At 41.3% G+C, this 24,890-nt stretch overlaps 1 protein-coding gene across 1 annotated transcript in view; it reads left to right on the plus strand.

Moving 5' to 3' along the window:
- Nucleotides 1–24,890, plus strand: part of exoc2 (exocyst complex component 2) — a 60,002-nt gene that overhangs the window by 15,698 nt on the left and 19,414 nt on the right. Inside the window, exons 4-13 of the mRNA XM_063891987.1 lie at nt 1,846–1,972; nt 4,484–4,597; nt 6,492–6,616; nt 12,373–12,453; nt 14,212–14,357; nt 15,836–15,917; nt 16,009–16,111; nt 17,567–17,685; nt 24,133–24,246; nt 24,706–24,830. Coding sequence (XP_063748057.1) covers nt 1,846–1,972; nt 4,484–4,597; nt 6,492–6,616; nt 12,373–12,453; nt 14,212–14,357; nt 15,836–15,917; nt 16,009–16,111; nt 17,567–17,685; nt 24,133–24,246; nt 24,706–24,830 — 1,136 coding nt within the window. The remainder of the gene's footprint in view (nt 1–1,845; nt 1,973–4,483; nt 4,598–6,491; nt 6,617–12,372; nt 12,454–14,211; nt 14,358–15,835; nt 15,918–16,008; nt 16,112–17,566; nt 17,686–24,132; nt 24,247–24,705; nt 24,831–24,890) is intronic.

Here is a 24,890-nt window from a genome sequence, read left to right on the forward strand (position 1 = left end):
CATAGGCCCTTTAAAGAAACAGTCCACCGTACTTTACCAATGAAATATGTTCTTCTCAGAAGTGAGACGAGATGATACGTACCTCTCCGAGCGTTGTGCGACCTCCCAGTCAGTCAGACGCGCTGTCACTCCTGTTAGCATTTGTAGCTAGACCATGAGCTAGCTAATATATAACTAATATACACTCTACAAATTACTCATTAGCAATCAATATGGTGTAACTATCACCAGCTGCAACTTTATAATGGCCATCTGACAAAATATTGTAAATGGTTTGCAAAGTACTTGCAATAAATAGCTTAGTAACGGTTAACAATAATTAACTAACTATCATTATATCATTTCTAAATACTTAAATAAGCCATTAGTTGTTCATTAATAAGCCATTAATTGACCATTTATAGGGAATGGTTATTATAAAGTGCTACCAAAACAAGCATATAAAAATAAGTGTTCACCACCATGGCAACACATAAGTTACTAGAGAAATATACAGGAAGAAATTCTGCAAAAACATTCATGCAAATAGAAAACCTAGTTCACCGTAATCTGATGAGCACACCTCCTCACCTCTAAAATGGGCGAACAATGTTTATTTAGGTTTAAACAACCTAATTCCATTATATCTGACTACACAGATTATTAGCCACTGATGAACTGTGTGCATCTTCAGATGTGCAGCTCCGAAAAAAAATTAAGAGACCACTCCAAACTTTTCTTAAATCTTTATCTCTACGTGTATGGCAGCTATTCCAGTGTCTGTTGAATTCCAACAAAGAGAAATGTTGTCAGTAGTTTATAGAATACAATAAAAAAAAAAGAAAAATCATTTAACTCAAAGACATCTCTATAAATAGTAAAACCAGAGAAACTGATAATGCTACAGTGGTCTCTTAATTTTTTCCAGAGATGTATGTTTCTGTCTATTATACACGTGCATATCAGGGCTGTCAAATATGGACCGGTTATTGGAAACTTACTGTATATCATTCTTTATTATTCTCGTAATTAAATTATAGCCCATAAATTGACCGGTAAAACAAGTACATTGACTGAACAAGTTCGACATCTACACACTCACACGGTAGAGAAAAAACACAACACAATTATGATTTCTCATGCAATTTTTAAAAGTTTTTTCCAGAAAAAACGAAATGAACCTTTGAAGAGTCAGAACCGTTTTTACTCTGCTAACTACATTTAAGCCTTTCCTATTCTATTCCTTTCATCCCCAGAGAACGTGTTTCTCAAATCGCTTGTTGAATTTATTTACTAAATGCAACGTGTGCTGTCAGTGTCAAATTCCACCTGTGTTTCGATTACTCTTTACCACAGCCTACTAAGATGTAAAGATGTAAACGTTAACATTTTTATCTCCAAAAAGTATTTGCAATTAATTTGCAGTGTACCGTTTAAAAAAATGATCTTTTTTGTATATTTGACATTGTGTACTGAAAAGATACTGCATAGATACATATCTTTCTACTGTTTATGTATATATTTACTTTTCATTTTTATTTTGTATTTCACTATATTATTATATTTTTAAACATGCTGCTGTAACACCACTTTTTCCCAATTTGGGATCAATAAGGTATGCCGTATATAATCGTATCTATTCTGATCTAATATAATTGGACACATGCACAGAGTAAAGTAGACAGAATTTCATTTTGATATTTAGAAACATAGCTTAAACACAAAGTAAATTAAATGTAAAGTGTAATATATTCTTCTGCATTAATCTGCATGTTCTAGTGAGTTTAGATTTGGGTGTGTGTGAGGGCACATCTGGGATGCGTTGTTAAACCCGTTGACGTTTGACACGCCTCTCCTGTCCCGCAGGTATCCTGGACCAGTCTGCTGTGTGGGTGGATGAGATGAACTACTACGACATGAGGACCGACCGCAACAAAGGCATCTCCCCCCTCTCCCTGCGACCCAGCAATCCACTGGGCATCGACATAGACAAGTACGGACACACACAAACGCACACACACACAAATCCCTCGGCACAATCACACCGCCATAAACACACGCGCTCTAGTCATCGAGTCATGGTTTACATCCCTAAACAGAAACAAACTCTCCCCATATGCGGCCGTTTGAAATATTATGCCAACACAGCAATGGCTGAACCGCTGCTCACAGGGAGTGGAAACAGAATAATTGTGTATAAAGCAGAGAGGACGGCGGATGATAAAAAGGGATTTGGAAAGAACTAAGGCAGCGACCCGCACACATGTTTGTATACGGCCTGGGAGCGGGCAGCGCAGTGCGGCCTCCCACGCGCCTGGCGGGGAGTGCACCAGTTGTGATATACAGTTTGTGTAGTAAAGTTCTGGCATTTCTGGGTTAGTGTTTGTTTGGCTTAGAGGGGCCAGGGGCAAGTGACCGCTCGTGGCCAGAGACGAGACCCCCATAAACAGGCCGGACCACTCTCTCGTCTCTCTGGGTAGCATCCAGAATAAAATGTCATCGTAATTCTTTCTGACAGGAGTGTGTTGATCTGATTTGTATGAATTTTAGGATTAAATACTACTTAAAACATCTAATCGGAGAAACTGTTTATAAGTAGGAGAGCATCACTCCTGGGCGCATCTTTGCACGGTGATGTCACTGCTGAGCTGTAGATGTTTGCACCAGCTGTTTGTAGCGTCATACTTGGCCTAAATATAACGTCTGTCCGTGGAGTTTAGTTGTTACTAAATATTTCCACATGCTTAACTATGAAACGATGGCAATAATGACACACCATAAGGTCTGTTGGGTAGCGTAAGTGGAGTTTTTCTCCCTCTGAACCTAGATACAACATGTGACACTTACTCCCAAGAATTGGGATAACACATTGTTTAATTTTTTACTTTTCATTTATGCTTAGAAAATATAAATGAAAAGATATACTATTATTACACCCATGTTACACCCATACTAGAATGTTGTTATACCTATGTATCACCATCATTACACCCATATTGAACCTTAATTACACTGTTGCTACATCCAAATAACACATTAATTCACCCCTATTACAATCATGTTACACCATCATACACCCATATTACACCCATATCATACCCACGTTTCACTGTTGTTAGACCAATATTACACCCATGTCACATCAATGTTTGACCTATATTACACTTTAGCTATGCCGCTATTATATGGAGCAAACTCCAAGTAAATTGAAAACCTATCATTTTAATTTTGGTTGATTTTAGTTGTTTTCCTGTTTTATTGTTTTATGGTTCTGTGTTACTTTCTGTTTGTTTATAACTTGCTTTTAATTATATTGCTCCATCTTTATTTTGTATCTGTTGAGCACTTTGGGCTGCATCCTGCATGAAAGGTGCTATATAAATAAAGCTTATTATTATGAATATATTATATTATTATTATTATTACACCCATTTTACACATAGACACAGCCTGTCAAATGACTGTATCCCCCAGGATAAGGAAACCATTTAAGTAACAGATTTTGTAGCTGATGACAAAAATGTGTTCAGGCAAAGAGCTTGTTCACTTAGTGTCTTCTGCAAACTGAAAACACGTAAGAGCCTTCAAGTGGCATTGAATAATACAAGGAAACTGAAGAGGGCACTCAGCTAGCCTCATTTAAATTCATCTTAACACTTTATTTAAAGGTGCAGAGAAGGACTCCAATGATCGTTAAATGTAAAGTAAATGTTGACTCGGACTGTCTCTAGGAGCCATCCAAGGTTGATATTCTCAATTCAATTTAGCTTAGTGTTAGACAGCTATCCATGTCATCATCAGTTTGTCAGTGCTATGTAGTGAGCTAAACTGTTAGCAAGACAAGACGCATTTTGTGTATTGACCTGTATTCCCTTCATAAAACACTGATCTTCTACATTCAGAATTGTTCTTGTACATGAGTTTCATCACACACAAAAGCAATGAGTAGTTTAAATCACACCAAAAAGGGCCTGTATAGTATAGATACATTACGCAATTCCTTCCAGTTTCCCATCTTAACCACATTATGGTTTTTTTTGCAGTTTCACAGATCTAAGAACTTCTTACTGTAGTGCCCGTACGTCAGTTTGTGTGTATCTGCAGAGTGGGTGGTGATGGGGTGGGGGGGGGTTGGTTTGTGTAGGCCACGGGTCATTAGCAGAGATCAAACTTCCCTAATGAGTACTCGGTCCTCCAGGGGCACCCAGGCGTCATACACTGCACTTCCCACGCCAAGCTCTCCCAGCCTGCGGCCTTTCTGGCGGCACAGTGCCCCCTGCTGGAAAACACCGACCCCAGCAGCACATTCAAAACATTTACTCACAATATACACAATTACTTTGCCTCAATCACTGTCTGTTGTCATGTATGAATACTTGTATTTGTCCCTGTTTGAGTATAATTGCAGTCCAGGATTTAACCTACTATTTATACTTTGCAGCACTATATATTTTTAACGTTGCCTTTCTTCTGTGTTCATCTTTGTTTAACTGTCTTATTTCAGAGGCAAGATCCCACAGAAAGACATCGAGCTGACATTTCCAGGAATGAGTGGAGACTTCACCAGTGAGAACTTCTCCGCAACCTGGTACCTCATAGAGAACCACACAGGCTCCAGGTAGGTCCTCATGTCATCACCCCCCCATGCAAAGAAGTCAATCAATGCTTTAAATAATTAAATAATAAAAAGTGCAAGGTTGTTGTATGTTACAGGGACTGCTGTGATAAATGCAGATCACACTGTTCTTATTGCATAACACAAATGAGTTATGATATATAATGAATCCTCACCCCTGTATCATGATATGTATTTTATTGCAAGATTCTTGCCAAAACACAGTCCCTAACAAAAGAGCTCTCAATGGTTTCAGGGTTTTGTCCAAACTGGGTAACAGAGGAGCTGCTCCCTCATACCAAAATGCAGATTTTCCTTGTAAAATGTTAAAGTGATGCCAGAAAACAATATTTTTGTTTGTTAAAAACTGTATAATTAATCCAAAAATATGCAAACTTTGTCGAATAGAGCATCAGGCAGACGACACAGCTTTGTTTTTACGGAGCTCCGAATATATTGCGGATAGATGTCCGGTTGGTCTGCCGATGGACCTGCCACTCGATTGCAGAATTAGATTTTTTCTTTTACTGTCCTTTTTTCTGAAGAGTAAGTAAACAAGCCATAACTCAGGATTTATTTGTTGATTGAGGTGCAATATATGACTCAGCAGATTTAAGACATGAAGAAACTATTATTTCCCGCTTCGCTCGAATGCATTATTTTTGCCAGAAAGTAGGCGGGGTTGTAATATAGGCCGGAAGTGACGCTAGCGCCCTCATACTATATTTTTCAACAAGAAAAAACTAGGTTTTATATAGTATGTATTAAGCTGGCTTGCATCATATTCGTGTCCTCAACTGTAATAGTGACAAGGCAAAACAGAGATTGAGGAACAATTCCCTGTGGCTAAGTACACGCATGATGTATAATGGTGATTTGATTCTTTTAGTAGTGTTGCGAAAAAAGACACATTCCCTTTTTATACCAAGCCCAATAGAGGATTATAGATCCCAATAGTACTGCAATTAGCCGATTAAATTACTGTTGATTAACAGTACTTTCATTTGCATTCCTTTTAATAATTGAAAGATAGCTTCTCTATTTTGTTTATTCTCTTCTTCATTAGTTAACTGCATATATGTATCTTTTGACCATTGGTCAGACATGCCAACATTTTAAAAGAAATTGAAGTATACAAATTGAATGGATGGCACAAAACTGAAAGCTTTCACGCCACCTGGTTTTATGATTATCGCATTGAGGTTACGGCTGAATCTTCACATGGTCCCTTGGCCCCTTCACAGAGCAGTTAGGTATGTAGACAACAAGGCAGCCTGCTGACCCAGAAGCCCCGAGCCCAGTCGACTGTCATGTCAGGGCAGAGGAGAGTTATTTTGGACTCTCCTGGTTTCCTTTCCCCCTGCTTAGCCTTCCAGTAACCCAGACCCCCAGGATCCAGCCTGACCAGGGGCCTCTGTTTGGACCTCGCAGGGTGACTGTTTCTTCCTGCGAAGGAAACCTCACTTGGGAAACTTACACACGTACTCACACTGGCCAAAAATTATGTGTGTGATTGTGTTTCATCGATAAAAACTTGCGAGCAAAATGCGATCATTGTAATGTAGTGCTGAAGGCATTAGATGACCAATCGTTGTGGAAATTCAGTCCCAGAAAACATCAACAATATTTGAATAATACTTTATTGTTATCCAGTCAAATAGTTGATTTACGAGTTCTGGCTTTTATTCAAATATGGCAATCTGATGCTTTTCTCTCTAATATTGTAATTAGGAGCGGTTTGTGTGATCTTGGACTCCTGTCAGAAGCATTTTTCAAGATTTTGAGATATTTCATAGACTAAACAGTTGCTCATTTAACTAGAATAATGACAAAATGATTGACAACAATCACAGCTTGTTGGCATCAATATGATCGTCATCATTTTATTTCCCCTCAGTTTTGAGCACTTGAAGATCGCGGCCAACAATCTGAAGAAGCAGGCTACTAAGAAGAACGAGGGGAGTCTGGCGTATGTGAAAGGAGGCCTCAGTACGTTCTTTGAGGCCCAGGACGCTCTGGCAGGTGAGAGGGATTAACACATTTCTGTGTGCAGTGGAATCGTACCAAATGGCCTGCACAACCTTTTCACATCATCACTCTTCATCTCTGCTCATAAACAAGCTTTTGATTTCTTGGAAAGCATGCGTGTCTTGGGACTTTTCCACACGCGGTTGATTAAAGAGGCTAATTTGGCTGCCGTGTCAAAACCCCTCCACTTAGTACTATGGTTACACAACCCAACCTCAACATGACTAATTTACGTTAATCAAAATAAGATCAGCTCTCACCTGTCGCACACAATCTCACACACAAACACGCATAGAGCTACAGATGCCAAAATTATTTCAAGGTAGCAGAGACTGACTGCTGTCGCTCTGCCAGGTACTTCAAATCAATTGTTCGCCTCATCATTCATACTTTTGTCTGTTTACTCTCTCCTCCCACCATAGCCGCTCAGTTACTTCCCCTTACTATTTATACATACACTTTTCTGCCTCCATCATTATTATTATTGCTTTTCGTATGTTTGTGCCCCGGTTGGGAGAGAGGCAATGTTTTCATTGTTAGTGGCTAAATCTAAATAAACGGAGCAGCCCAACACAATGCGGGCCAGAGTATTAGGACTGATAGTGCCGATAACAGACCCAATAAGACCAATGGGAACAATGCGCAGTCATTCTCACGTTCAGACTGAGCGTGCCTACTGTGTGCCCGCTGCCCCTAATGGGAAATGTACAGTCTCTACAGGAGGAGGAAGCAATACAGTATGGATGGACTTATGTGACCCGTGAACCAATGATGATGCTTCATGTACCTTGTTGACCTTTATATAAAATGGTTCAAAAATGCCCCATTTAATTTGGATCACCTATTTTGTTGATTAGGAACACTTTGAGCTGAACAAGGTGGGCAGGCAATGCATGTCTAACACATATATTTAAAACAGTAAATAATGTAAAGCTCATCAAACACCAAGTGTTTTATTTAATTCTGTCATATCATTCGGAGGAGAGCAACATTGTGTCTGCTGGATATCTAAATATGCAACTATTTGGTATTGAATCTTGACCTGACCCTAACTAAGCACCAGGAAAAATCAGTTATTCCTGTTTGTAAAACTCACATCTTTGTAGCTGGTCTGATGGTGTTTTCATGTGAGCGTTTTCTAGCGTTTCCATTTTGATATTAAAAGGGCCCTATTAGGCTTTTTTGGGATTTCCCTTTCCTATAGTGGTTTTGTGCATTTAAATGGTCTGCAAAGGCTAAAATCCCAAGGTTTCTCTCCAACCAGTCATCCCCCTTGCCTGAAACCTCTCATTTGACTCCTTTGTTTACTTCCGTTACATTGTGACACACTACTTAAAAGTTGCGCTTCTATTCACTATCATTCCAACATATTGAACGCGATAGGCTAAGGGGCTGGACATCTGGAAGCGATTAACCAATCACAACAGAGCCAGGCAGCTAACCAATCAGAGCAGACTGGACTCTGGTTTCAGACAGAGGGTGAAAAGAGGTGCTTCAGCAAAGAACAATAAAGAGCTTTTTGAACATTAAAGCATGTAAACATGTCACAGTATAGCCACAAAATACAAATATGATCCAAAGAATTTGCATAATAGTCTCCTATAATATTTTTTTCTGTGCTTTTCACTTAATTTCCCCCTTTAATGAGTAAGGAGTCTTTGTGGCAACTCAACATAATTAATGGTGGCATTAAAGGCTCTGTTTAACTCTACAAGACACACACTAAATGAATGCTAACCGACTTGCTAGCTCATCAACAATAAAGCTACAAACAACATGGAATAGACTTTATCATAAATGAACAGAAGCTATGTAACAACATGGCTCACTTTATCCACGCCTATCATACAACTCCCACTTTTCAAAAGTAATTTCCACTAAAAACACTCTTATATCCAGAACAGCAGCTTGACTTAAAGTTCATTTTTAAACTTCCCGACGGCTGCTTTCTCACCATGACTCATTACAGCACTGCAACATCCTTTCTTGGCCAACATTTGGCTCTCAGTCAGAATAAAATGAAGTGGTGGCCCCAAATGGATAGCTCAAGTGGAGATATTCTGTATACTCTGCATGGTCAGCCAAACCGACATACCAGCAGACACGCTGCTCGCAGCCAGCCAGCACGCTGCCAGGCCTGGTTAGCACAGCTGCTGTCTGAGCAACTGTGAATCCTTTCTTTGTCTCTCAGCGGCGCTTGGCAGGTCTCTGTTGTTATTAGTTATTCCAAATGAACCTCACCAGGGTTGTGAACGTGTTTTAAGAAATTAGCTGTAAAATTAACAGGGTGCTTGTGTGTTCCCTTTGTGTGTTAACATTAGCTGCAGAGCTTCCAGCACCCTCAATCACCATCAAGACATTTCGCCCTCCTCTCCTGTTTATTTTCACTCCTGCTTGCATGTGAGATTTTTATTGATGACTTTAATAGAAGTCTGGAGTTACTTTTTAATGCAAGTGCGCTGCTGCCGGCAAGGTGGAAACAAGGCAGAGAAGCCAAAACGGGGGAAAGAAATGAGGCGTTTAGAAAATATTTAGAGCAAACAGCAGGACTCTGACTTCAATATCCGTGGGGTTTCCCTACCTCCCTCTATTTCGTGTCCCCACTAATTGCTTCTTAATTGCTCTTAAGTACAGCTAACCAAATCCAACTGAAATAGCAAAACAAAATCCCATGTCTCTTTCTAATGAACTATGAACTGCAGAGTTTTGCATATAACAACCACAAATGTTGTTAATGACAGAGCGATCTGTTAGAGAATGCCAGCAAATGCAGAAACAAGACTTGGAGTTCGGGCCAGCTCTCAACGCTTGGGTTGTTTTCTAAGAGCTTCAAAAGGGCCTCAAAAGATCTGTATGGTTCAATCAATCAGCTACACACAGATCAGCATTGATATGGAACTAGCAGTGCATGACGTTTTTTATTAAAGCAAAGGAACCCATGCCAATCACAGACTTATTCCTCAATACAGTTTCTTTTTCAATCTCATTTCACAATTCAGTCCTTCTGTTCTATTTATCTGTTTAAAAATATCTTTACATAAATGGGTAAAGACTCAAGTTCTGTATTAGCATAGTAGATATGATTCAAAATATTGTTATTTTATTAATAATAATGAGCTTTATTTATATAGCAGCTTTCATGCAAGATGCAGCCCAAAGTTCTTTACTGATACAAAATAAAGATGGAGGAATGCAATAAAAACAAGTTATAAACAAACAAAAAGAGTTATATCACAGACCCTTAAAACAATAAAACATGATACAACTAAAATGAACCCAAATTAAAAAGATATGTCCTCAATTTTCTTTCAAAATCCCCAATTAAGCTTGCTGTTCTAAGATCCAAAGGGAGGCTATTGCAGCTTTTAAGTAAACCAAACAATCCAAAAACTTAAAGGAAAGAAAAAACTCTGAAAGATGATATTAATAAAATGTATATTATTACTGACGAACATGGGGAACAATGCTAAACTGTAGACATAATTGAAGGTAAAGAATTATAATTGCATAGTTTGCATCAGCGGGAATTGAACCCTGAATCTGGGTGTATTAGATTTCTATACATAGTTCTGTGTTCTAGCCTTTTACCAAAATGAATTATGCAGCATCACTCACAGGTTATCAAGACTGATTTCATGTTTTAGGTATTTTAATCGATTAATTGTTTGGTCTAGAAAAGGTTTTATCAGTCCAAAGCCAAAGTTATTGTGTTCAAAACTTAGATAAAGCAGGAAATTCAGATTTTTTTTACCTGTGAGGAGTTTCTATTTACTGGGGGTAGAAAGCTATCTTATGGTTATTAAGTCAAATAATGTTTCAAGCTACTACACATGGAATTCCTGAAGGAATTATATCAAGTAGTTTTGCGAGTTTTGAGTCCACATAGTGTTTTGGAGTGGTCCGATTGGCTGATATTTAGTTTGATCAAATATTGAAGTTGTTTGCATGAGGGATTTTTTTCGGTAAACCCTCCATGTGAACCACCACAGGCTGTTGAAAGATGCGTGCATGGAGCCTCAGTGACAGACAGAGCCCTGCTCTTGGAAAGAGCTTCTCCGGCTGATTGACTGACGGACTGTCTGTCAGGGGGTCCAGGGTTGTTTCTACTAAAAATGTGGAAATTTGAGGTTTTTCATTGTTGTGTGAACAGGAAGTCTCCCAGTGATGCAGGAAACGGAACGGCTACCGTGTTCCAAAAATGCCATATTCCCAGGGCCTATTCCCTGAGCCCCCCAGCCCCGGCAGGAGTCAAAACATCTCCAGCTTTAGAATCCAGGGACACTGTATTTTTATTCTTATTCATTTTTTTCCGTCTTCCCTCAAACGGATCCAGGAAGTGAAAGCGGGAGCTGCAGCTCTTCCTCAAGTCCTGGCTGCGTGTGTTATCCGGACTCTGACCTGATGTTTAGGTTAGCCATGACGTCATGGGCCCTTCAGTGTGTGACAGATGCAGAGGACACACAGCTGGCAGCAGGGCAGGGGGGGGGTATTGCGGAGATGTGAAGCAGACCTGCAGTGTGTGTGTCTTCCTGTGTGTTCAGCCCTATCAATCCTGCGCTCTCCCATACACACTCCCAAGTCTACGTGCCTTTATCCGAACCTGCCGCATTTTCTACCGGTCAGCAAGCAGCGAGAGGTCCACGAAAAGGCCAGCGCCGTCCGTACTGATTAAGCAATGGCATGTTTGAACAGCGTGTTTTAGAAATACCTCAATCCCAGCCTTGAGGCTTCTGTCTGTCAGAATGGGCCCACATATTTATTTACAGAACTCCCCCCCCTTCACTTTGCCTCCCGCTCCCTCTGCTGTGTCCAAGCTCTTCTAACATTTAAAGAACTAAGAGAAGAAGGAAGGCAGGGACGTGAAAAAAAGAGAGAAATTATTGGATTTTTTCTTTTTTTTTCCTCCCATGTTTCTGTCTCTTAACTTCATTCTTGAGATGTCTGCCCGTTGCATATTTGAATCGTTCCCCAAGTATGCACGAGAAGGTCTCCTAAGCCGTCTCCACCTCCCTTCCACTCTGTCAATAAACCCACACTGCAGCTCTCAGCGCCCGGCTGCCCAATACTGCTCACCATTTATTTATTCACTGGGGTAGCCACACCACTGCCTCTTTTTTTGCTCTCTCTGTTTTCTCCCCTCATTCCCTCTTTTCAAAGTCCCTCTCCCGCATCAAGCTCTTCATGCTAAGTGATGAATACAAGCCATCAGAGATTTTCCTCCCCCCTAAAGTCATTTTTGGCATCCAGACCTCCTGCTCTGCTCTCCCAAATGTTATTTTTTAGAGAGTTGAAACATTTTAGATTCTCATTACCTCAAGGTCAAAGGGCTCCAAATGTCCCAAGACCACAAAACCGTGCTGTTAATGGCCGTGCTTAGGTGAATTGATCCAGTACAGTACCGCTGGGAAAGGGTCACGTCGTTTACTGCGTGGGAACAGGCCAAAGGAGGGGGGGCTAGGTTCAATAGCAGCATCTATAGGCGGAGAACCGGCGAGTTTATCTCCCATCTATCACTGGGGTAGGGCCTGTTTATTGTTTTACCTTCAGTTCCTGAAATTGAAAAAGTCTCAGGAGACTGGATGTGAGTCGCTTTATACTGTAGAGAACCATTTCTTTTACATTACTTCCTACATCAACATAATGCTAATCCTTCTACTTTCTCAGATGTTTTATTTCAGAGGGTTTTTTTAATGTGTATTTTCCATCACAGCCTTTTAAAATACAGAATAAAACTGACTTCTGTGTTTCAGCGATCCACCAGAGGCTGGAGTCTGATGGCACAGAGAGAGTGGAGGGATCCATGACCCAACGACTAGAAAACATTCTCAACAGTAAGCATCTTTCATTTAGAGTCAAGCACCAAGAGAAATTGCAATTATACAGGTTCAGTTTTTGGGATATTTCCCCAAAACACACCTGGAAAGCACCTAAAAGCCCCATTTGATGAGTCAATAAATGCATTGATAGTCGATGTCTATGAAATCTGTATGTAATGTATAAAAAGCTGGTTTGATAAAATCAGATTAGAGTTCAGAGGATGTGATATGATAAATTCTGCAATCTTTTAAGTTGTTTAATTGTTTTCCAGTCTGATGGAGTTGTATGAAAATGTGAGTATTAAATTAATAAGGAACACATTGATTTATGTTAGTAAAAAAAACAACCTAATGCATTAGCAAGTTATGTTGAAAATCTCTTATTGTACACTCTTTACCATTTTATAATATAGTTTCTGTCATAACTTATAAATCATCAACCCTTTCGGCTAGTTTCACATTTTAAATGTCTTATATTTGTGTTAATGTTAACAAAAAGTGTACCTTTATTCCTAAAATAGAATTCAGAGGGGGACATTTTACGGGTTATTAATTATTATATATTGATTATTTTAAGAACAAAACTTTTACATTTTATAAAATAATCTCAACGCTTAGTTAAAGTGTATCCTTCAATCGTTCTCATCCAATGAAGCTTGCCCCCCTTGCATCAGGTGACAACATCATTGGGGGAGGTTTTTATTCCTGTTATCTATAAACGATGATATTAGATGTCAGTAGTGAATAGAAGTGATCTTTTACCATTTGCTGACCATTGAAAAAGCTAGTAAGGGCCATGGACCTTGACATCGGGTCACTTTTATAATGTAACCCCCCATAGTGCCCACATTTTTTGCCCTAGAAGCCTACAATTTGGAATTAAGGTGTGTGTTTGTGTTCATGCAAATGGTCTAAGACATCATTGCATTCAAAAGCGAGTGTTTGTAATTTCGCTTATTAATTTCTTTTTGCGAATGAAAATCGCTCTAGGGTTACATTTTTGACAATGTTACAGTTAGTCCTTGGCATTATTTTAAAATACTCAAATAAAACTGAACTGTTTGAAGTGATTCTGACACAGGCTTTGTGCTGCAAAACTTAACACACCATGATTTGCCATCCATTAATTAATCTTTTTATGCCTTTGTAGAGCTTCCCATTTATTGCCAGCAGATCGCGTGTTCCCCCCCCCCTCTCATCTCATACATGATAATGTGGCTCCTCTAATGGAGGGTCAATAAGCAGGTCCTTTTCCCGGAGTCTAGTGTAAATAAACCTCCAAGCCGGACGTAGCTTTCATCCCCACATCCCCAGACTGGTAGGGCCCAGGCCACCGTTCACCCCTAAAAACTCCAATCACAAAATAGAATGTTAGTTTGATGACAACTACGATTGGCAAGTGAAACAATTTGAAAAATTCCTCCGTTGGATCCCATGCTGTTAATCCTTCAGGGGTTTTGCTATGGGGGTGGGGTTTTGTTATGATTAGAAGAAACTATTTTCCTTTCTATCTGACGACACATCCAAGGCCACCCACGAAGCCCGTTAGTCGCACAAAGGTCCCAATAAACTGTCCGACTAGCAGATAGCTGTCACTTTCTCCTTAGCAGCTCAGCCTCTTCTGTGTCAGACACAAAGAGCAGAAGGAAAACCAGAGACTGACATTAAAAGGGAAATGTGGTATCAGCATTTATTTATATAGTATCCCAGTTTCTGATTTGCTCCTGCCTCTTGGCTCTCTCTCATTCTTTCGCTCTCTGTGTTTCCTCGTAGGAGCGAGCAATACTGCAGATACTCTTTTCCAGGAGGTCTTGGGGCGGAAAGACAAAGCTGACTCCACACGCAATGCACTCAACGTCCTTCAGCGTTTCAAGTTTCTCTTCAACCTGCCACTCAACATTGAACGCAATATCCAAAAGGTACTATCCACATTAAGGATGGGAGAAAACGGTTAATGTAAGAAATAGGACTCACAATTTAGTATTTCTTAAATGTTTTTTCCTTCAAAAGATCCTAGATATTGCAACTGATGGACAGTAAACCTACACACCCATATTATTGTGTAATTTGTAGAAAAGTGACAGAAAATCCCATTGTACAATAAAAAAATATGTATTGCCAAGTCTGTGAGAAATAAAAAGGCAGCTTGCCTAAGCGTACTAATTGTATTTATGCTCAGGCAGCATTTTATTTAATTGTATACCTTATGTACTTATACTTAAAGTCACTAATATTAAGAAATACTTAAAGTATTTAGTTTGTAGGTTTTATTTATGCAACTTAAGCATGAATAAATGCATCTTTTTTTCATAGGTTTGCCTTTGAGTGTTTACATTAATACAATTAGTTGTTATACCTTTTTCAAATGATTTAACACTTTTAACTAAATTTTAAGTCAACTTTACTCAACTTTGTGCCTTTATTTGCCACACAGTTTTGTCAGCGCACAGCAGATTAGAGTAGATCCTAAAAAAACATGCTCCCCTATGTCCTGGATTGTGACCCCCATCCGAATTGAGTCATTAAATATCTAAAGATTCATAACCCTAATTCTCAAGCAGCACGTATGTACAAATTTATAATAGAGTCACCAGGTCATGTATGAATATAAAGTTCCTAGTAGAAAATATATATAGCATCCCTTTCCCCACCTCTTCAGTTGTAATGCTGTTATTCAAGCTGTGTGTAGTATGATATGAGATATTATCTTTGGTCAAGAAGGAAAAGCCCTCAGCTCTCTGGGTGGTGGAGGAGGTGATAATCTGTTCTGCAGTCTCAGAACTCCCCTACTATAGCATACTATAGCCTTTAGATCTGGTTTTTTGTGAGGCTATTATTTTCCTATTGGTGTTGATGGAACTAATCTTGTGTTAATTTAGCAATCATAGCAAACATATACATCTTTAAATATATTCTTTGATTATTATTTAACCAGAGCAATCATCATAAAACGTAATATCTCACACAAGAAGCTTCCCTTGCCTTAGTACGTCCATCTGCAAGTACCTTCACCTTACTTCATTTTAAGTCCTTTTTCAGGAAACTGGTGGTTGCTTACAGCAGATGCATAAATGTATAAAAATCCATCAAAACCAGGGCCTAGATAATACATAACAAATATGGAAACACTTAAGTGTCTTTGTATCTTTTACTTTTACTTTTAGCACAGATATTGGATACAATTAGTAGTGATTAATTCAAAGTATTTCATACAGTTTTCCCGTTAGACGGTTGCATTCATCCCCGTCAGTATGCACATTTGTTTGAGGCTCAGTTAGATGCCGGTCATCCAGAGGGTAGAGCAAGAGAGGCTTAAATATAATTTTCTTTCACAATAAATATGTTGAAATGAAATAAAAGCTGCTTGTGCTGCATTTAATTAACTTTTCTCCCTCAGGGTGATTACGACGTGGTGATCAACGACTATGAGAAGGCCAAATCTCTCTTTGGCAATACCGAAGTCCCTGTTTTCAAAAAAGGTAAACATTTCATTTGAGTTTTTGACTCAACAAATGAATCATATGAAGTAGAAACCATATCACAACGCTTTGTTCTGTTACTCCGCTCTAGTGTACGCTGAGGTGGAGACGAGGATCGGAGCTCTGAGGAGTCTCTTGCTGGAGAAACTGCTGCAGACCCCGTCAACGCTGCACGACCAGAAGAGATACATCAGGTCTCTTTACGTCTTCATAATACAGCAATGGCCATTTAATACCATCAGTTTGTTTTCCCCACAGTTGTGCTCTTTGATTTGTTTTTGAATAATTGATTCATTTATTAATGTGAAAGAGGTTTTTTTTAAAACACTATCCGGCAGTTTTTGGTTTGTTGACACGTCACACCATTTCTAAACATGTATCCTCCATCATTACACTCCTTTTGATTTCTTTGACTTGACATCGTTTACCAGAACCTCGTCCTCCATCAAATGTTTCCCTTTTACTCTGACTGTTCACATTTAGCTTTGTGCTTTCCCGTTCTCTTTACCTGTTTCTATTTTGCTGCGTTTCTCCCCCCTCTATCCTTCTGCCGTTTCATACTTGTGGTATCCCCCGATTTATTATTGTTCAGACCAACCTGTCAGGATCACAGAGACCAGTTCTTAACCAAACAGCAACATCTTTCATCTTGCTGCGTCAGGCACGGCTCTGAACGCCCACTCAGCTCCTGTTTACTCTTGCCTTTGATGGTGGGCGCTAGTGTGCATGTGTGTGTTTGTGCCTGTGGGTCTTGCTCAATCTTCTGAAAGATGCCACCTAATGAGAACCAAATGAGCTGCTGATTCAGAGGATGACAGTAGATGGAGCCAGGTGACAGTTGAGAGAGTGAGAGTAATCTGACAGCACAGAGGTCACTGAGTATTGCCAACCACATTGAGTGTCAAGATCTTCCTGAGATTGGTGTTTGACGTTATCTACTGTACCTATAAGCCAGCATTGTATGGAAGACCTGAGGGGCAAAGAAAGTTTAAATAAATTAGGACCGGTGTTAAAAAACGTTTGCCAAAAAATAAAATTGGTTAAATAATTTTTTTTAATGTGTAAAACAGTTCAAGAAAAAAAAGTTGTGAAAAAGTGACTTTTTTTTGTAAAAGACTTGAGGAAAATTGTTAACTGAACAAAACATTTTAAAGTGACTTTTTGTTCATACTTGAAACCAGATTGGGAAAAAGTTTTGCCAGTTGAAATAATTTTATTATTTGTCCGTCTTTATTTGTCATGTGTAATGTAGTGTTGTTTTGTTGTAATACTCATTATGTCCACAAGAGGCTGTATTACCCCATTGACCTATGTTGTATGTAAATACAACTAAAAGCATTCATGTTCTTTCAGGTGAGTTTTAATTTAACTTTAACACCCTAAACCTAAACATTAGGAGACTTGCTAACGCACAGTTCTTTTTTCACCTGTCAAACACGTTTTTCACCCATTTGACAGACCCAAAAAATATAAGCAATTTATAAACAATGAGCCTGAAAAAAACCCCATCTTCTTTCACCTATTCTTCAGTCATAAATCCAGGAGACAACAAATAAGATCACTTGGATCACCTTTTTACTTTCCTCACTTGCCTCTCAGGGCCTCCGTATATTAAAGGCTTTGAATCTAAATGTGTTATGCATGTCTAGGTACCTGTCGGACCTTCATGCTCCAGGCGACCCAGCATGGCAGTGCATCTACGCTCAGCACAAGTGGATCCTGCAGCTGATGCAAAACTGCAGGAATGAGTTCATCAGTGGCCAGAGAGGTGAGTAACTCACACACAAATGACTGGCCGTTTTTACACATGAAGATAAAAAGCCCCTATTTAGCATTTCCAATCAAACGGCTGGTGGATGTCATATGAGTCTGAAGGTAGCAGGGAGAAGAGAAATCCAGCTGCTTCTACATCATACTCTCAGCCTGCATTCCCCCTCTCCGTCACCACCCTCCCTCCCCTCCCCTCCTCTTCTCCAGGCTTGCATGTTTATTTTTTCATGAATGTATGAATAAGATGAAAGTGAGGGAGCATTGGCTTTGGATTTGGGTTTCAGAGCTTGACATGTTACTGCACACGCACACATACAAACCCTTTTTTTCTCGCTCACATACAGCTTCACAGATGGATTGGAACAATTAACCCCAATTAAGCCATTCCTCTGTTAAATCAGCCAGCAGAAAAATGTGAACGTGAAACCGTCAGGGAAGAACAGCGACTCGCAAACTACGCTTACACCACACACACACTCTTACACCCGTACTCACACACCCAAATACACCCGTGCAAATACATTGTGAGTGGGTGGCTGCTTCACATACTGCAGCTGGAACGTAAACATGTCTAATGCTAAGGGTAACAGTGGTTTCCGGGGCTCAGGCTTGATGGATCGGGGGGTTGCTGTGCTCCTTGGCTCTCCACAGCTAACTATCATCTTGATTATCATGTCAGGGATGGCCCCCCCGTCTGTGCACTCGTGCATTCCTCAGCAGCATGTGGCAGGGAGTGAAGTTGCATGCAAAGTAAAGGCAACCAAACTTAAAAATTGTTTATTTGCGAAAAAAAGAACCTTTAATGTTGGTTTATATACCTTAATACACCAGTAAAAGACATATATAACCTTCTTTAAAACACTATTATATTAACATTACAATTCTGACACTGTATAAACAGCAATGACTGCATAGTCCTTACACCTAAAACGCATAACATGTCATATGTTATAAGAATCATGGCTGTTTCCTGATGTGCCACATCTATGGTAAAGCTCTGTTTATGTTCAGGCACCTTAAACGATTTGAATAAGGGTGAAAGAACATCCATCCATCCATCCATCTTCTCCCGCTTATCCGTCAGGGTCGCGGAGGTAACAGCTCCAGCAGAGAGCCCCAAACTTTCCTTTCCCTGGCCACATCAACCAGCTCTGACTGGGGGATTTCAAGGCGCTCCCAGGCCAGCGAAGAGATATAATCCCTCCACCTGGTCCTAGGTCTACCCCTCGGTCTCTTCCCAGCTGGACGTGCCTGGAACACCTCCCTAGGGAGGCGCCCAGGTGGCATCCCCACTAGGTGCCCGAACCACCTCAACTGGCTCCTTTCAACGCGAAGGAGCAGCGGTTCTACTCCGAGTCCCTCCCGGATGACTGAACTTCTCACCTTATCCCTAAGGGAGATGCCAGCCACCCTGGTGAGGAATCCCATTTTGTCCGCTTGTATCCGCGATCTCGTTCTTTCGGTCATGACCCATCCTTCATGACCGTAGGTGAGGGTAGCAACGAACATGGCCCGGTAGACAGAGAGCTTTGCCTTCTGGCTCAGCTCTCTTTTCGTCACAACGGTGCGGTAAAGCGACTGTAGTACCTCTCCCGCTGCTCCGATTCTCCGGCCAATCTCACACTCCATTGTTCCCTCACTCGAGAACAAGACCCCGAGATACTTGAACCCCTTAACTTGGGGTAAGGCTTCATTCCCTACCTGGAGTGGACAGTCCATCGGTTTCCTGCTGAGAACCATGGCCTCAGATTTGGAGGTGCTGATCCTCATCCCAGCCGCTTCACACTCGGCCGCGAACCGAACCAGTGAGTGCTGAAGGTCACAGACCGATGAAGCCATTAGGACCACATCATCTGCAAAAAGCAGTGGTGCAATCCTTAGCCCACCGAACTGCAAACCCCCTCCCCCACGACTACGCCTTGAAATCCTGTCCATGAATATCACAAACAGGATTGGTGACAAAGCGCAGCCCTGGCGGAGGCCAACCCTCACCGGAAATCGGTCCGACGTGCTGCCGAGGACCCGGACACAGCTCTCGCTTTGAGAGTACAGAGATTGGATGGCCCTGAGCAGAGACCCCCTCACCCCATACTCCCGCAGCACCTCCCACAGTATCTCCCTGGGAACCCGGTCATACGCCTTCTCCAAATCCACAAAGCACATGTAGACCGGATGAGCGTACTCCCAGGCCCCCTCCAGGATCCTTGCGAGAGTGAAAAGCTGGTCCGTCGTTCCACGACCAGGACGAAAACCGCATTGTTCCTCTTCAATCTGAGGTTTGACAATCGGCCGGACCCTCCTTTCCAGCACCTTAGAGTAAAGGGTGAAAGAACCTTTTTTATAAAAGAAACCTAAGTTACTGTTACATGCAGATGGACATGAGTTGCAGTCACCATTGTTGAGGTCATAGGGTCTGAGTTTGAACCTCAACCACCTTAGACTTTCTGTGGTGTTGCAAATGACGTCACGTTACCTCTGTCTCTGCCGCGGAGAGAGGACACTCATCATTCGCACAACCACACGAGGCCGCTTGGGAGGAAAATGTAAATGTAGGTTTTTAAGTAACCCTGTGAAGATTTTTTCTCATAAATAAACACAATTCTGTTTACATATTGTGTTACTCATCAAAACATCAGCAAAAAAAAAAAGATCAGCATCCATGTTAGCAGTCTTCTCTGCTTTTCCTTGGCGTCTTGATAGTTTCTTGGTTTGTGAAAAACAATACTTGTCCATAAGTGAAGCAACGCAAAATGTCAGGTCACTCGCCTTGCTTGTGCAAAAAAGTGACTCTGCTTATTTTAGAGAACTGGACTCAATGTTCTAATAAGCGTTTGTCAGGGTTCCACATGTTTAGAGCCTGCTCCTTTCTGTTGGCTGACTGAATGGCTCTGTAACAACCCGGCAATGGCTGGATGGTGTTGGCCTTTATAGTGCCAAGTTGTCAGGCTGATGAGGCACAAAAAACGGTAATATTTAATGACGTTTTAATTAGTATCAGCTGATAACGAAAAAAGTTGTTTCAAATTGTTTGTGAGGTATCTTCGGGACATGATTTGGGTGCTAACTACAAATAATAGCGATAAGACAGCACAACTTTTGGCCCAAAACTCCTAAAAGTGTTTAAACAATGGACCAACCCTGTTTTTTTTCTGGTCAGAATCATTTTCCTCTACATAATGGCAAAAAATACACATGAAGGTGTGCCAATGTTCATTTCTATTCTTGTAATTTTTCCCGCAGCCAGCTGTCTCCTGTCCCCTCTGCTGTCACACCTCACAGAGAGCCCCTCTATCTCCCCCCGCACACACACACCTGGTAGCTATTTACCATCCGCTGCTCACCTCTCGCCCAAGTACGAAACCCATTCCTCTTGAAACATCCCTCCACCAAGGCAGCCCTTGAAACAGCCACTATCATAAAAAACCACATACACTACATTCCCCCAACCCCACTCTTCCTCCCCCCTTACCGGTATCCCACAGCCTCCCCTCCATTCCTCCTCTTCCTTCTCGTATCACATTCAGCAGCTCAGTGTATTTATAAGCCATCTTTTATGCTATTGTCAGCATCACACGTGGCAGGGATTAGTCCTGTGTGATGGATTATTCATGTCTGCAGTAAGTGATGTCATTTCTCTTCTCTCTCCTGCGTTTCCGAGTCTAAAAATATGAGGTCATAGGCCGTTCTGGGGGAGTTATGATTCCATTAATTACCCCATGAATTGCCAGAAACGCGAAATAGACCCATCCATCTCTATTGAACCAAAAAGCCTGAAGTTCCAGCGTTCCTGTGACGAAGCATAACAGCACAAGTTGCTTCCGTATGTCTAAACAGTCCCATCGTGCCCCGGTGCTGCAATCTGACTCTGCCCCTTTAAATTATAAACTGCAGTATTCTAATTTCCCCAACTGCGCTCTATCTGCCAATATCAATACAATTAGCAGGACATTTTACTCGTAGGAAAATGGGTTTGTCAGTGAGCAATTACGGGGATTCTAGTGTTCGTACTTTGGACTGGGAAACATGCGGTTGTGATTTCAGACTCAGGACCACTCTAGGGTGAACGTGTTAATTAATACACTTCAGTTAGGTGATTGCATGTGTATCAGAGCAGGGTGGTGTATTTTTTAATTTAAAGGGTCCCTATTATGCTTTTTGGGGTTTTCTAGTGTGTTATATTGATTTGCGTGCATGTAAATGGTCGGTAAAGGCTAAAATCCCAAAGTTCCCTCCAGAGGGGAGTTTCTCTACCACACACCCCCCCTGCCCGAAACGCCTCCAGTGGACCCCTTTGTTCAATTCTGTAACATGGTGACATCAATAGCACTCTTATATAGCGCTCCAACACATTGTACGTGATATGCTAAGGGGAGGGATATCTATGCAGTTGAACAATCACAACAGAGCCGGCCAGCTAACCAATCAAAGCAGACTGGGCTCTGGTTTTAGACAGAGCGTGGAAAGAGCACTGGCAGTATAAGAAAAATAAAGCACTTTTTGAACGTTAAAGCATGTAAACATGTTTCAGTAGAGACACGGAATACATATATGAACCTGAAAATAAGCATTATAGGGCCCCTGTAAAGATTTGCTTCTCCCCCAAAATATTTACAGGATGATTATTTATATTACTCAACGGACAGATTATTAGTTTATTCTGAAAGAGCTAGTGAACCTAAGATAAAAAATGTTTTTAATGCAAGACAAAGGCTGAAAATTCTAAACATTTAAATATAGTTTGCAGGGCAAATACTGGGAATTGTGTTGCTTTCACAAAATATTTCCTCAGCTGTCAACACCTTAAATGAACTGTAACTATTTACTATAAAAAATGTTGGTTTTCCATTGAAAATCGTGACAAACGTTGAAGCCTGGAGTTCTTTAATTCAGGTTTAAAATGGAAACCAGTGAAAATGTATATCCTATATTCTGTAGCAAGGAAAATAAACTACATTCAGACAGGAGTCAGTTAGGTGTGTGTGTTTAGAAAGAGTGTGTGTGTGTGTGTGTGTGTGTGTGTGTGTGTGTGTGTGTGTGTGTGTGTGTGTGTGTGTGTGTGTGTGTGTGTGTGTGTGTGTGTGTGTGTGTGTGTGTGTGTGTGTGTGTGTGTGTGTGTGTGTGGTCAAGGTCAGTGACCCCTTGGGGAACAGGAACTTCTCCAAACCTGTAGCGAAGCATCAGACCTGATGAGGAAGTGAGCCGAGGCGTTTAGTCGTTACATCTTCAACACATACCCAGCGCTTCCCATATTTTAACCTTCAGACTTTTAACAACAAACAACATTATGAACAATTTGATGGCATAAAGCAGCCCCACACACACCTAAACGATCACACACACACACACACACACACACACACACACACACACACACACACACACACACACACACACACACACACACACACTTGTGCATTCTGAGGACTCCGGGGGTTCAGCTGACACCTGGATCAACAACAGCTCGCATCCCTGTGAAAGAGAGGAAAACATCACACACTGCACAGCTCCATGTGTGTCAACGTGGAGTGTGTGATGTGAGAAAGCTTCACGTGTTTACAGACAATCTGACTCAATCGAGAATTTCCTTACATTTTCTAGGCTGCGTTCGCTTCTTCACTTGGGGGTTTCTCAATACTTGCTTAGACACTACCCTCAGCTGGTGACTCACCAGAACACTTATCTGTGTGTGTGTGTGTGTGTGTGTGTGTGTGTGTGTGTGTGTGTGTGTGTGTGTGTGTGTGTGTGTGTGTGTGTGTGTGTGTGTGTGTGTGTGTGTGTGTGTGTGTGTGTGTGTGTGTGTGTGTGTGTGTGTGTGTGTGTGTGTGTGTGTGTGTGTGTGTGTGTCAGACACATGTTTTGGAAATGTAGCCATCAGTCTCCCTTCGTTTAGACAAGCTACATGTAGGCGTGTTGCAGTGTTGCACGAACCTGCCTTTAAGTTTCATTTTCATAGTTTGATAGTTTGTTTCACTTTCATTTGTCGAATTCAGCCCGTTCTTTTGTTAAAATATCTCAGATTCATTGCAGTAAATGTATTTCGTTCGATGAGATAGGAATGTGAGGTTGTAGAAGGTCTTTCTCATTCGTCACTTTTGCAAAGCTCCCTGTTGCCATCTAGTGGATCCCTGGTGCTCGCCAGAGAAATAGCTGAGCCCGGTTTGGCCAAAGTAAACCCCTTTCAACCCTGCGCTCTCAAAGCCCACGGCTCCGTTTCCTCACCCTGGAAACAAGGGCGCATTCTCTCAGCTGTGGGCCACGGCAGAGACGGATCAGAACACAAATAAAGAAAGGGCAGAGAGGGGCCAGGGAGGATTGTTTGGTGTGAAAGCCCGCAGAGCTTGTTGAGGAATGTGGAATTTTGAAAAATGGCTTATTTGATATCTGAACTATGTGTTCTTTTCACCCCCATTTCTCACCTCTCTCCTCCTTTCGTTGTGTCTCTCAGTGGGTGTCGGAGCACTGGATTCAGAGGGGGATACCCGTCCGTCGGCCCTCGGCAGGCTTGGTCACACTGCGTCTCTACAGCGGGGGGGCAGCCTGCGAACACCGCGGCCCAGCAGTGAGCACCGCAGCCACAATACTCACCCACACTCACACACACAAACACACACACACACACTTGGTGCTTGAGAGGGGCTTCCCTGTCTGCATTTGTTTGTTTGTGTGTGTGTAACACTTTGTGCTTAGGGGAATCACAGAGTCAAACATTGTGTCTACATCCGATAAACAGTACAATCAGCCGCTGTGCCTGGAAGTTAAATAACTTGATCTTTACATTTTTTAATTACAGAAACACTGTGTGATATTTTCAGGCGTTTTGCGGTTTGCTCCTTCATCCTTTAACTCCCCCATCACCCCCCTGTAAAAGCACTGTGTGTCTCTGAGGTTTGTATATTACAGTGTGTGTGTGTGTGTGTGTGTGTGTGTGTGTGTGTGTGTGTGTGTGTGTGTGTGTGTGTGTGTGTGTGTGTGTGTGTGTGTGTGTGTGTGTGTGTGTGTGTGTGTGTGTGTTTTCCAGCCTGGCGCTTTGAAACCCCGCAGCAGGTGCAGTTTGTGGAGAAGCTGTCCGATGTGGTGATCGGTCAGTTGCCCAACTTCTGGAAGCTCTGGATCTCTTATGTTAACGGAAGTCTTTTCAGTGAGGTAAAGACCTGAGAAGCTTCCACAGTGACAGAAATATATAGAATCAGACATATGTATACA

The sequence above is a fragment of the Eleginops maclovinus genome, chromosome 9 (assembly GCF_036324505.1).
Source record: "Eleginops maclovinus isolate JMC-PN-2008 ecotype Puerto Natales chromosome 9, JC_Emac_rtc_rv5, whole genome shotgun sequence".
Classification (NCBI taxonomy): Eukaryota; Metazoa; Chordata; class Actinopteri; order Perciformes; family Eleginopidae; genus Eleginops; species Eleginops maclovinus.